A 13,090-nucleotide genomic window follows, 5' to 3' on the forward strand; every position below is an offset into this window, starting at 1 on the left:
ATGAATATCTGAGGCCACTCTGTGCTCTCTCCTTGTTTACGCTTTGTAAGGCTGTAAGGCGTGTATTCGTAGCTGAGATACCTTAGGTATCAAACAACAGCAACAGCGTCAACATCGGGTACATGCCAACCTGAGGCAATCACTGTCCGGCAGATTGACAATCAGAATGACGCTGGCGGCCGGTGAAAGCACTCTGATCACAGATCACCGCGGCGGCGAGTGGTTATTCTGATTGGGGTGTTGCGTAGGCAGTTCTCCGAGCCGCTCTGATCAGCCGCCTGGCATGCTCAATGCAAAGACTCATTCTCGAGATTCCGTGAAGGGTTCCTATGCCATGTACACGTCCCGTATGAGCCGGCAAGCAAGCAAGCACGCCATGACCATTTCCGAAAGCAACCCGAGACCCAATCCAAACGCCCCAATTTTACTTGCGCATCGAGCTGGCTCTCCGCTTGCGGAGATCGGCCTTCTGAGCCTTGGCCTCAGCAACACGCTTGGCCAGGATCTGAGCATACTCGTTCTAGAGCATTGTCAGCACACGTTTCTTTGGCCTCAAAGAGAGGAACTGCCAACGTACCGCCTCGTCCTTGACCTTCTCAGCCTGGCGGCGCTTCAGCGCAATGCGGTGGCGCTTGTGCTGGAGGCGCTGAGGAGTGACCAGGCGCTGGATGCGAGGAGCCTTGGTGTAAGGCTTCTTGCCCTCGCCCTTGGGCTGGACCTCACGCCGAATGACGTACTTGCGGACCTATTATTCCGATGGGAACTCCGTATTAGCCCTCCGATGTGGTTGCACTCAGACTCTACCCGAACTGCGCGACAGGAATCGACACAGCTCCAGGGCAGGCGATGACGGGATATAGGTGGCACGAAGCACATACATCGTCATCCTTGCTGAGGCCGAAGAACCGCCGGATCTTGGTGGCACGCTTGGGGCCGAGGCGCTTGGGGTGGACAGTATCGGTGAGGCCGGGAATGTCCTGCTCGCCCTGCTTGACGATCGAGAGAGCGAGGACGGAGAGATCGGGGCCGACGATGCAGCCGCGGACCGACTTGCGCTTGCGCTCACCGGTACGGCGGGGGCGGTAGCAGGAGTGGCCCTCGGAGAGGAGGAGGCGGACACGGTTCGGCGCAATGACACCCTGCTTCATCGGGAAACCTTGCTTGTCGTTGCCACCGGTGATGCGGAGGATGTAGCCCTTCCACTCGTCGCCGAGCGGGTCGCCAGGGACCTCGGCGCCCATCTAATAGCTGTCAGTATGCCTTCGCACAATCGGCGGGATTCGATCGAACATACGCGCTTCCTGTAGTGAGATGGTCAGTAAAAGACAGCAAAAGGCAACAAGCTTGGACTGCCAACATACTCGAAGAAGTGCCTGAGCTTCCGCTCATCATCCACCTCGATCAGCTTCTGCGAGCCATTCGCAGGGTGCGAAATGTTCAGCTAAGGGCCGAGTCAGCATTGTCACCGGACCGAGCTGCCGACACACAAGCAAGCCGTAAAATGATTATTTCTTACCTTCATTTTGGCGGTGTTTGCTGAACGGCCGTCGTTGGTGATGCTGACTGCAGACTGGAGAAATCGAAGCGAAGGTTTTGTGTGCAGCAGCCAGCCCAGGAAAGATGTTAGGGCACAATTTTTGCGCGCTTCCCATTGGCCAGTTTAACGTTAATCCGTCCTTGACATGGGTCAGTTTCCCGCACTGGGCTTGCCAGCCGGTGGGTCGGGAAATTCACACGAGTGCCAAGACCGACTTACCTGCTGTGATAAGGTCGCCCGCTCTCCGATAGAGGGGTTGGGAGCGCTGTTGATAGAGGGGCTCATTCTGGACATCGGAATGCTAAGAGCTGCTGTTTCCAATCTGCGCCATGCTCAAATCCCTTAGACATTAATCACAACGATAGCTTGCGTCCAACGTCTCGCCCGAAGCACGTGGCCGCGGAGCGAATACTCGAGACCCTCATTGGAAATCCTAGCTAGGCACGAGACTCATGATCCGGGAGTTCTGAAGTGACAGCCTTTTCCCACTTCCACGGCGGCAATTTCTCAATATACACCATGGAAACCGACCGGGTCCTTGCCGATCGCAGCAACGCTGCTGAGGCACAAGACCCTGAGAATTCGCTGAGACAGCCAAAGAAGCGCTTCGTCGGCAGGCGGGCTGCGGCAGAGACTCCGAAGCCGAACCCGGGCGCGGCGTCGATTGAGGATGGCGGGGCAATCCAAGGTATAAAAGATCTGTTCGTGCTGCAGATGACGCCTGATGCTGACACGGCGGCCAGTTGCGCAGCCAAGAAGAGGGCCGAGGATGCTCACAAGAATACCGGCCGAGATCCTCAACGACGAGGCGCTGAAGGCGGCGATAGCCCTCCTCCCCGCAAACTACTCGTTCGAGATACCCAAGACCATCCATCGCATCCGGACGATCGGAGCGAAGAGAGTGGCGCTGCAAATGCCCGAGGGCTTGCTCATGTTTGCTACCACCATCTCCGACATTCTCACGCAGTTCTGCCCGGGCATCGAGACCTTAATCATGGGCGACGTTACTTACGGGGCTTGCTGCATCGATGACTACACGGCGCGAGCCATGGGCTGCGACCTGCTGGTGCACTACGCCCACAGCTGTCTCATACCAAATACCACCAACATACACCAGCTCTATGTCTTCGTCGACATCAGCATCGACACGTCTCATCTACTGGCCACTTTGGAGCGGAACTTCCCTCCTGGCAAAACCATGGCCATCGTCGGGACGATCCAGTTCAATGCCACGATCCACGGCGTGCGGTCCGCGCTGGAGAAGGCTGGTTTCAAGGTGATCGTGCCGCAGATCGCGCCGTTGTCCAAGGGGGAGATCCTGGGCTGCACATCCCCGAACCTCGCCACGTACACGGACGACCCCATAGACCTGATTCTCTACCTAGGCGACGGCCGCTTCCACCTCGAGAGCGTGATGATTCAGAACCCGGACATTCCCGCATACCGGTACGACCCGTACTCGCGCAAGTTGACGCGCGAGTCGTACGACCACCGCGAGATGCGGGACGTGCGGGAGAGCGCGATACGGACGGCCAAGAAGGCCCGGAGATGGGGTCTCATCCTGGGCTCGCTGGGGCGGCAGGGGAACCCGAATACATTGCGCCGGATCGAGGATGCGCTGGAGAAGAAGGGAATTCCGTACGTCAACTTGCTGCTCAGTGAGATCTTCCCCGGGAAGCTAGCTATGATGAGCGGCGACGTCGAGTGTTGGGTGCAGGTGGCCTGCCCGCGGCTGAGCATCGACTGGGGGTATGCCTTCCCGCGACCGCTGCTGACGCCGTACGAGGCGTTGGTTGCGCTGGACGTGCTGGAATACCAGCAGGAGAAGCCGTATCCGATGGATTACTACGGCAAGGACGGGTTGGGCAGAACAAAGCCTGTCGTACCCGCTACTTGAATAATCATTCCGCTTGGCGTCCATGCTGTCCGGTTGAAATGATGGTCCCCGTGTACTGCAAGCCACGCGATCGTGTCCCATAATTGCCCTGCCTTGGTCTACTTTTTCCTCTTGAGTTCCCAGCACACTCTCCAGCCAGATCCCAAAATCCACTCCCATCTCGCCTTGCCCCTGAGAAGATCAACTCCCGACCAACCACACGCATGAGTTCACCCAACCCCGCCACCAACCGGCTCGGGCCTGGAAGAGAACACTATCTTGTACTTGACAATCTCCATAACCTCCAGCTCACCCTCGCCCTCACTTTCCTCATCTCCTTCGCCACCACCGCCACCACCACCACCACCACCACCAAAAAGAACCCCACCTCCACCCCCCTCTTCTGTTCCCGTCTCCCCCCTCCAACTCCGCCTCCTCCCCCTCCTCCTCCTCCTCAAAACAGCCACGGCCCGCCCCAGCTTCCGCACCTCCCCCTGCAGCCGCTGGTGCTCGCCGACGTACATCCACACCCGCTTCATCCAGGCCGTGTCGTCGTCGCCGCTCTTTCCACCAGCCCCATCACCACCACCACTACCAGTATTGCTACCACTACCGCTGATGTTGGCGGGGTGGTAATCCGGAAAGTGCAGCCGGCCGATGGGGATCGCTGGCGTCCTGCTGGTTCCGACACCGCCGCTGCTGCTGGTGGTGCCGGTGGCGGTGGGCGGGGTGTCGGGCGGGAAGGGCGGCAGGTTGATGGATCCCTGCAGCTCGACCAGGGCGAGGCCCGAGGGGGTTTGCAGGAGGGGCGGGAGGGGGTTTGGCTGGGCTGGGTGTTGGCTTCGGGGGCGAGGGTGGAGGAGGATTGCGGGGGACGGATGGGCTTGGGAGGGGGGTGGCGCTGGCATTGGAGATCACGGGTAGGGGTGGCGGCCGGTGAGGGTGGCGTTGTTCTTGCTTGTTGAGTGCCGTGTTGAGTGAGTGGCCTTAGCTCGTGTTGAGTGAGTGGCCTCAGTTCGTGTTGAGTGAGTGGCCCAGCTTGTGAGTCGACGGGACCAAGATCAAGATACGCCGTGAGGGGAGTGAGGGGTTGTGCGTGATCCGTTTTCGTAAGCAGCCAGTGCGCGGCGCGTCCCAAGCTGTATTGGAAAATGTCAAGGTGTGTTGTGATTTGGATCTTGAAGATACAGCAGTTTTCAGGTCGGTCCTTGTTGGTTTTACACGGTTGTGGTGGCCGCCGTGGAGCACATCAAGGACCAAACACAATCAACATTAGCATGTTCTGGTTATTGACACAGCCCCGCTTCCTGCATACCGTGATGATGTAGCTCATCACCACGCCATGGCTTCACATCTCATCCCGCAGCTCCAAAGTTGGGTGCTTTGAGCTTGAATATGCTTTGGGGAAACATAAGGCGAATGAATATGCTTTTTCGGCTCTCTATGAGAGTTGTGTCTGTCAAGATCATGCTCTCCCGCCGGTGCCGTCATCCAACCCGCATTGCCATCTCCCAACAATTATTCCATACAGAGATAATTAGTACCCTCATAGGGATGCTGCCCATCAATAAGCTGCCAGTAAATTAATCGTCAAGGATGACGAGAATCCTCGTACCAAACCCCGACGTGACACACCATTACGCGGCAGCTAGGCAAAAGAAGTACGAAAAGCCAATTCCCATCCGCCAAACGCCAGAACTACCGTGGCTACCCTAGAAGGACGCTATATCCGCGTCCGCACGCACTGTGCTCAACCAAATCGGCAGATGATATCCTCCCTCACCAAGTCCCCAAACATTCCCCTCGCCCTGACTCAGCCCACGGTAAACTTATAACGGAACTGCAGCACGTACGGATCACCGCCGGGCTCGATGACCTGCCTGCCCAGGCGGCCCCACTCGGGGTAGTTGATGCCGTCGATCCAGTCCTCAACCTCCAGCACGACGCAGCCGTACTGGGGCACGGTGCGCGGGAACTTGGTCTTGGAGGAGGACGAGCCGGTGGGGTGGCCCTGCGTCGTCTTGAGCGGGAACGTGCCGTTCTGGCCGCCACACGAGTACATCTGGAACGCTTCCTGGTCCGTGTAGACGTCGAGCCGGATGCCGGACCAGTCGGACCACAGGCTGGCCACGTAGCCGTCGGGAGCGCGCCAGTCGTACGGCTTCTGCCGGTTGACGAGAAAGCAGGTATCTGGAGCGGGCGGGCGTTAGTATGCTGCAAGAGATGGATGGTCTCGAGCGGAAAGGAAGGGTAATAAAAAAAGGCAGCAAGCTCTCACCATAGCCGGTGCAGTTGAACCCGCAGTTTCCGTGGATCTCGGGGTCGTTCCAGCTCTTCCCGATCTGCTTGGGTGCGCTCCAGAAATCGTTGACCGAGCCCTTGGGGTTGGCCACGATCTCGCCGGTCGGGATCAGGATGTTGTCCACCGCCACGCGCTGGCCGCTGTAGGGCAGGTAGAACGTGTGGTTGAGGATTAGGTTGGTCTCGTTGTTGGAAAAGCCGTCCAGGTTCCAGTAGGTATGGCTGCTCAGCATGATGGGCGTCTTCTTGGTGGTAGCGATGGCCACCATCTTGCCGTCCCACGTCATGTTGCCCATCGTGTACGTGATGTACGAGACGACCTCGCCTGGGAAGCCTTCCTTGCCGTCCGGATCCACAATGGAGAAGGTAATGGATCGATTGGTGTGGGCAACGACCGTAAAGTTGCGCCAGTCCCAACCATCCGGTCCACCGTGGAGCGTGTCGACGCCCTGGGGGTTGGCGGCAGTGGGGTTCTCGTTGGGAGTGACGTGGTAGGTCTGGCCGTCCAACTCGAATGTGCTGTTCTTAATGCGGTTCGCATAGCGGCCGGGGACACCGCCGAGGTGCGGGTGAACCTTGTCAATCGAGTAGTAGCTCGCATTATCGAACCCCATCACGACGTCTCGGACGAATCCGTTCTTGTCTTTGATGAGCAAGTTTGAGATCGAGGCTCCGTAGGGTATGAACGACGCAGCAATCCCCTCGCCGTAGATCCAATACTTGCCATCTTTGTCGGCGCCTTTCACATCTTGGCCACGCGGAACCGGAGCGCCAGCCTGGACGCCATCCAGAACCCAGGCGGTTCCGGAGAGCACCGAGAGGAGGGTTTTGCTGAGAAGGCGCATGTTGACCGTCGACCAGAGAGTAAGTCTTGTGGCGGTAGACGAGGGAAACACGCGCGGGGAGGAAGAGTGAAGTAAGGTCCAGGGACCAGAAAGTATGAGGGAAACAAGCGTGGGGAGTGGGAGTGAAGATTTAATAAGGTCGACGGACCAGATGGTTAATCGAGCTCAGTCCAATCGCGGGGCAAGCGCGGAGATTGCGAAGGAAAGAGTGCGCGAAGCGTGGCAGTAGGCGAGGTGGTATGCATATTCCCACTCATGCATGGGATGAATGGCACCTTGACACTTGACTTGTTCCCCAGCAGGGCGGATCGGGTTGCCTAGGTAGCAATCACAACAGCAAGCTAGGCGAGCTCGGGGTTCCTGGTTCCTGCCGGTTGAACAACCCAGTTCTTCCGTGGTAAGCGAGCGGATATCCGTCCGATGATGACGGGAAGCGGTAGAGAAGACAGCGGGTAGGCTCAGAGCCACGCGATGCTGTGAAACACGAGACACGAGTTAGTCCACCAAAAGCATGTGAATCGCAGGGCAGTTAGACACTGGCAACGTGATTTCCAGCGCCCAGAGAAAAAAAGTCCCCTCTCTCCTCATGGCCGTAAAGCGTCGGCAGGCCCGACTGCAACCTGGTAACCACCATCTCACGCGACGCTGATCACCATTCCATCTCCAAAAGAGGAAGTTGGAGACGGTTCCAACATTTGCGGGATGCAGGTTCCTCCCCAGCCCCCTCCACGCAAAGCGACGGTTGCAACGACAGCAGGGCCCAATTGCAGCAACGAACGTGCTCCAGGTCCTGAATTCATCCGGGTTCGTGGGTCTTCGAACTCACCCTACACAATCCTTCCGGCCCCGATCATCCCCATTTCCGTCCGGTCCGGGGTCGGGCGTCGAGCACTGACACGGTTGGCGGTGCCTCTTCCCCGGAGGTCGCGGCCCGGGGAGTGGGAATTGCAGTGACGTCGGGACGAGAGTGGTCAGCCGCCATTGGTGCGGGTGCCGCTTCGGCTTCGGCATGTTTGTTCTCCAATTGCGGGGTGGCCCCACAGACTCCAGCCGGGACCCCCTGTCGTTTCTCCGCGATGAAGCTTGAATGCTGCCACTCACTGTGTACTGTGGTACTGAGGTAGTATATGCTTCCATCTCGACGATCCTTCCGCGACACTCCAAAGATCATAGGCAGTTAGACCTTGAAATTGGGTTGACTGTTTGTCATCAGGATTACGACACGGAAGTCAAAAGCATGTGGCCGGTAAGGCCTCGAGTTCTTCACGAACCGGCGGCTGTTGTGCCTCGTTTGGCACTTGAGGCTGTTGTGAGCTTGTTCAGGCGCAAGACTTTTGCCTCATCACCGATCCCGGGCCGGCTATATTACGTTTGCTTACCATTGACACGGACAACTTACCGCAATAGCGAAGCAACATACCATAGACGTTGCATTGGCCCAGGCGAGCAAAATCGACGTCACCCAGGCGCTCCAATCGCGGGCCTGTGGAGAGAACGAAGCAAGGGTCGCATTCCAATCTGCAATCCCGCCAACCATGACCCCAACCATGTGATTTACGTGCAAGACTTTCCCACGCAGAACAATCTATACGCACGAACGGTTTTATACGCGTCGCCTGCGCAACCACCGGCCGTCCGCTGGCCATTATGCATCGATCAGGTTCTCCTCCTCGCGCGCCGTGTCTCTGGTGTCCTTGGTCGGCGCTTTGCCCTTGCCCTTCCGGTCCGCCGGTGTCCTATGGTAGAACTCGTCGATGATCTTGGCGGGGATGCGGTTCAGCATGTCCTTGCGGTAGATGCGCAGCAGGCTCCACGCCAGGTCCAGCGACTCGAAGATTGTCCGCGACTCGTACGGGCCCTGGCTGATGAAGTTGCGCTCAAACTTGTCGAGGAATTCGAGCGACAGCTTGTCTTCGGCCGACAGCGCCTCCTCGCCGACAACAGCCTTCATGGCCGCCGCGTCGCGCCCGATGGCATACTTGGCGTACAGTTGGTTCGACACATCGCCGTGGTCCTTCCGCGTCATGCCCTCACCGATAGCAGACTTCATCAGACGGGACAGCGACGGCAGCACATTGATCGGGGGGTAGATGCCGCGGTTGTGCAGGCCACGGTCGACGAAGATTTGCCCCTCCGTAATGTAGCCCGTCAGGTCGGGAATGGGGTGTGTGATGTCGTCGTTCGGCATGGTGAGAATCGGAATCTGCGTGATGGAGCCATTCCGGCCTTGCACACGACCGGCGCGTTCGTAGATGGTGGACAAATCCGTGTACATGTAGCCTGGGAAACCGCGACGACCAGGGACTTCTTCGCGGGCGGAGGACACCTCACGGAGGGCGTCGCAGTAGGAAGAGAGATCGGTGAGAATAACCAAGACGTGCTTCTCCAGTTGGTAGGCGTAGTACTCGGCGGTTGTAAGGGCAAGGCGGGGCGTGATGATACGTTCGATACTTTCAGTGGGTCAGCGAGAAAGTCCAGGGGTCGACGAAGAGAACTAGACCTACGTGGGGTCGTTGGCAAGGTTGAGAAACAGCGTTGTGCGCTCCAAGCTGCCGTTCTCCTCAAAGTCGCGCGTGAAGAAACGGGCGGTTTCCAGGTTGACACCCATGGCCGCGAACACGATCGAGAAGTTGTCCTCGTGGCCGTCATGGACACCCTTGTTCGTCACACCCTCGCGCTTCACCAATCCGGCCTGCCGGCAAATCTGGGCGGCAATCTCATTGTGCGGCAGACCGGCGGCGGAGAAAATGGGAATCTTCTGCCCACGCGCAATCGAGTTCATGGTGTCGATGGCCGAGATACCGGTCGAGATCATTTCCTCGGGGTAGACCTGTCCTTCTTCAGCCACCGCCCTCTCTAGCACATGGCGCAGATATTCCTTACTCTCGAATAGGGGTTGATGGGGCTGCCGTTGATATCCAAGAAATCCTCGGCCAGCACCTTAGGACCCTTGTCGATCGCACGTCCCGAACCGTCGAAGATGCGCCCGAGCATATCTTCAGACACCCCAAGCTTCAAACTCTGCCCTGTGAACTCAACCCGAGTCTTTTACCTAGTCAGCTGCTTGTCTGCCCCACAACCGCCAGTGTCCGCTTTACCTTCTTCACATCGACGCCCGCCGTGCCCTCGAAGACCTGAGAAATTCAATCAGCAACCCCCCCCTCGATCGATGGGAAGGAGCCAGAGTTTCTACCTGCACAATCGCCCGGTTCCCTAGGCAAATCCGTCAGTCACCGCGCAACCGAAGAGCTCGAGACAGGCCGCCTACCTCGGGCCTCCAGAACCTGACCGGAACGCTGCGTCCCGTCGGGAAGCGTAAGGGTGACAATCTCATTGTATCTCGGGAATTTGACCTGGGGACGCAATTAGAGCCGGCGCGCTGGCGTCGGGGAAGCAGGAAGGCTGACATTGTCGAGGATGACAAGCGGACCGTTGACGCCGCCAACGGTGTTGTAGCGGATTCTGGGCGTCACCCGGTACGATGACGATTCCCGGGGGTCGCCCATCGCGAAACGGCTGATCAGAGTAGGTGCCTGGCAAGGTTCGCGGTCGAATTGTCTATGCGGGCCTGGGTTCCCGAATGGAAGCTAATGCGCAAGCTGCAAGGGGGTTCCGCGAGTCCGTCTCGGTGTTTACGGCGATCTCAAGGTCCTGTCCTGCAGGTTGCAGCCGCAAGCTCGCAAGCAAGCAAGCTCCTGAGACAACCATATCAAGGTGGCCCCGCATCGGCGGCACAGCCACACTTTCAACTAACAATGGATTGAAACCAACGGAGGGGGGCACAGCTGCGGCGTCGTATGTAATCCGTTATCCGTACATGACCAGTACGGCACTAGGTCCTACTGTGTAATGAAGGACAAGTCAACAGCACTAAATTTTGGCATTACGACCTTACATTGGCCTCCTCGCGAACTGCCTTGAAAGCGCTCCAGTTGACTTTGAATTGTCTGCCTCAGCGTCGTCAAATTACGCAGCTCTACTGTGCGCAAGGTTATTTTCATGTACAGTTGTATCGAATGCATACTGCGTAATATACATCATTGCCCCACACAGTGTCTTCCCCTTGCTGGCGTCAAGGTGTCTCCAATTGCGGCTGTGCAAGGCGGGCGGCAGGCAAGAAAGATTCCGGACGACACCCAGGTTTCAATCCTCGGCACCGCTGTCCAGCCATCATCCAATCCTCCTCTTCCCAGCACAAAAGCCAACCCATGCGTGCCGCGTACCCTCCTTGAGCATTGCCTGGCAGGGACTCGCACACGATCCCGCCCATACGACCATGTCGTCCATCTACAATCTCGAGCCGCAGCCGACGGCGTCGGCAATCATCCACACGACCCAGGGCGAGATCGCGATTGAGCTGTTCGCGAAGCAAACACCCCTCACCTGTCGCAATTTCCTGCAGCTCAGTCTGGACGGGTACTATGACAACACCATATTCCACCGCCTCGTCCCCGGGTTCATTCTCCAGGGCGGCGACCCAACGGGTACCGGGCATGGAGGCGAGAGTATCTACGATGGCGGCGCATTCTCGGGTGATCTGGATCCATGGCCAATGGACCAGCGCAAGGGCCAGAACGCTGGCCCCACGGGCGTGAACTTCAAGGACGAATTCCACTCGCGGTTGAAGTTCAATCGCCGTGGTCTGCTGGGCATGGCAAACGAGGGCGTCCCGGACTCGAACGGGAGCCAGTTCTTCTTCACCTTGGGCAAGGCGGAGGAGTTGACAAATAAGAACACCCTCTTCGGCCGAGTGGCCGGTGACACCATCTACAACTTAGTTAAGATGGGGGAGGCTGAGGTAGCAGAGGGCACTGAGCGGCCGCTGTACCCGGCTAAAATCACCCACATCGAGATCCTTAACAACCCCTTCGAGGACATGAAAAAGAGAGAGAGAAAGGTTCGACATGAGGCGGCTAGGCCGGCCCCGGCCGAAAAGAGGCAGAAGAAGAGGAAAGGGGGAAAGCAGCTGCTGAGTTTTGGAGACGAGGAGGGTGATGCCGATGATCTTCCCGTCGTCAAGAAAGCCAAGTTCGATACACGGATTGTGATGGATGTGGACGAAGAGCCTGTCCAAAAAGCCATGCCAGTCAGAGCATCTGTCAAAAAAGAGACGAGATTACCACACAAAGAAGCGCCAGTTTCAGCCAGCCACACAACAACAGAGGCTCGGAAGCGCCCTGACAGCCCGGAACCAGTTCCGGCGAAGCAGGTGCCACCATCCACGGTACCGGTCAGTGAGAGCTCCGGCTCCGGGGTTGAGGAGCCGCCGAAGAAGTCTTTTCTGGAACGGACCAACGAGGAGATCGCCGCGGTCAAAGCATCCATGAAGCGCACAATCCACGCAGAACCGGTCAAAGAGAAGAAAAAATCGGCCTTGGAGCTGATGGTACCAGAGAATTCGATGCGCGGGCGGAAACGGCGTCCAGGAGGGAACAATATCAGCTCAAAGGAGGAACAAGAAGCCTTGGACATGCTGAGGTCCTTCAGATCAAAGCTCGAGAAAGCCCCCGCCGAGAAGAAGGTGGCTCAGCCATCTGGAAGCAAAAGCGAAGAGGCAGGCGACGAGAATGCGGAGGGAGAGGTGTGTGACCTACACTTCATCTCCAACTGCCAAAGCTGCCGGGCGTGGGATAAAGAGGTCAGAGATGAGAGCGACGACGAAGGCTGGATGTCTCACACGCTCACTTTTGCGGCCGACAAGTTGGGCAAGGACCTCAGCTACCGGAAGAAAGCCGAGGAGGAACTGGTGGTTATTGACCCCCTTGAGAAAGCCAGAGCTCTCAAGGAGGAGAAAAGAGCGGCTAGGGACATGCGCGCAGGGGGCTCCTCGCGAGCGTGGGATCGCGATCGCGATCGAGATCGCGAGAGGGACAGGGTGGTCTACAGATAGAGACCGGAAGGGGCTGCGAGGCGGACGCACCGAAAATGTCTCATAACCTGCATACAATAATGATTCATAGTCTTACGATACCCTAAAACGTATCATATCACCACGTTGCTGTTCTTTCTGTAGCCATTGCGCTGGACATCTTCCGACCATTTGCTCTTGTCTGATGTCATAAGCCAACATGGAGCTTGGCTGGACCCTCAAAGACCCAGACTTCCAAGGTTCTTCCCAAAGCCAAATAAGGAAAGGTACATACCAGGTACCTACATCCGCATAGGTATAGGTGTGGGCGCCTGCCTAGTAATCCTTCGAAGGAAGTATCTCCTCTTGCGCTCTGTCGACGACACCGTTGGCGCTCAAGTTATTTCTCGACAAGCTGCGCGGGTAGGGAGAGGGAGACATCCAGACAGCGCGACTTGACAGGTGATCGTAACGTGAGGTACACCTAGGTCAGCTCGTTATCGGGATGCCCCTCCTAGGAGGCGTTATCGCCACGGTAGGTGATTGGTTCGCCAAGCGAAGAAATGCTGGAGTGACCAAGATCTATGGCATCAACGGGCAGTGGGAAGTCCTACGGAATACTTCCACCCGAAACGCTGCGGTGAGAAGCGTCAAGCGCCGAATCAGAGGATCCCGTCGGCAAT

At 57.7% G+C, this 13,090-nt stretch overlaps 5 protein-coding genes across 5 annotated transcripts; 2 read left to right on the forward strand and 3 right to left on the reverse strand.

Moving 5' to 3' along the window:
* Positions 1 to 46: 46 nt before the first annotated feature.
* On the reverse strand, positions 47 to 1,574 carry THITE_2171611 (40S ribosomal protein S6). Its single transcript, XM_003657768.1, has 6 exons — positions 1,517 to 1,574; positions 1,362 to 1,441; positions 1,295 to 1,301; positions 879 to 1,241; positions 578 to 745; positions 47 to 520 (listed from the first exon to the last, which is right to left on the reverse strand). Exons 1-6 carry the CDS (start codon positions 1,520 to 1,522, stop codon positions 425 to 427), a joined length of 720 nt encoding a protein of 239 aa, XP_003657816.1. The 5' UTR covers positions 1,523 to 1,574; the 3' UTR covers positions 47 to 424.
* A 225-nt stretch (positions 1,575 to 1,799) lies between these two features.
* Positions 1,800 to 3,782, forward strand: THITE_2123893 (uncharacterized protein). Its single transcript, XM_003657769.1, has 2 exons — positions 1,800 to 2,225; positions 2,281 to 3,782. Exons 1-2 carry the CDS (start codon positions 2,057 to 2,059, stop codon positions 3,432 to 3,434), a joined length of 1,323 nt encoding a protein of 440 aa, XP_003657817.1. The 5' UTR covers positions 1,800 to 2,056; the 3' UTR covers positions 3,435 to 3,782.
* Positions 3,783 to 5,113: 1,331 nt separating this feature from the next.
* On the reverse strand, positions 5,114 to 6,788 carry THITE_2123895 (uncharacterized protein). Its single transcript, XM_003657770.1, has 3 exons — positions 5,692 to 6,788; positions 5,509 to 5,603; positions 5,114 to 5,439 (listed from the first exon to the last, which is right to left on the reverse strand). Exons 1-3 carry the CDS (start codon positions 6,557 to 6,559, stop codon positions 5,227 to 5,229), a joined length of 1,176 nt encoding a protein of 391 aa, XP_003657818.1. The 5' UTR covers positions 6,560 to 6,788; the 3' UTR covers positions 5,114 to 5,226.
* Positions 6,789 to 7,767: 979 nt separating this feature from the next.
* THITE_2123899 (uncharacterized protein) lies at positions 7,768 to 10,080 on the reverse strand. The gene is made up of 7 exons (XM_003657771.1): positions 9,967 to 10,080; positions 9,828 to 9,912; positions 9,753 to 9,772; positions 9,658 to 9,693; positions 9,443 to 9,604; positions 9,064 to 9,389; positions 7,768 to 9,009 (listed from the first exon to the last, which is right to left on the reverse strand). Exons 1-7 carry the CDS (start codon positions 10,063 to 10,065, stop codon positions 8,205 to 8,207), a joined length of 1,533 nt encoding a protein of 510 aa, XP_003657819.1. The 5' UTR covers positions 10,066 to 10,080; the 3' UTR covers positions 7,768 to 8,204.
* Positions 10,081 to 10,662: 582 nt separating this feature from the next.
* On the forward strand, positions 10,663 to 12,665 carry THITE_2123900 (uncharacterized protein). Its single transcript, XM_003657772.1, has one exon. The coding sequence runs from the start codon at positions 10,836 to 10,838 to the stop codon at positions 12,447 to 12,449; it is 1,614 nt and encodes a 537-aa protein (XP_003657820.1). The 5' UTR covers positions 10,663 to 10,835; the 3' UTR covers positions 12,450 to 12,665.
* The last annotated feature ends 425 nt before the right edge of the window (positions 12,666 to 13,090 follow it).

The sequence above is a fragment of the Thermothielavioides terrestris genome, chromosome 6 (assembly GCF_000226115.1).
Source record: "Thermothielavioides terrestris NRRL 8126 chromosome 6, complete sequence".
Taxonomy (NCBI): domain Eukaryota; kingdom Fungi; phylum Ascomycota; class Sordariomycetes; order Sordariales; family Chaetomiaceae; genus Thermothielavioides; species Thermothielavioides terrestris.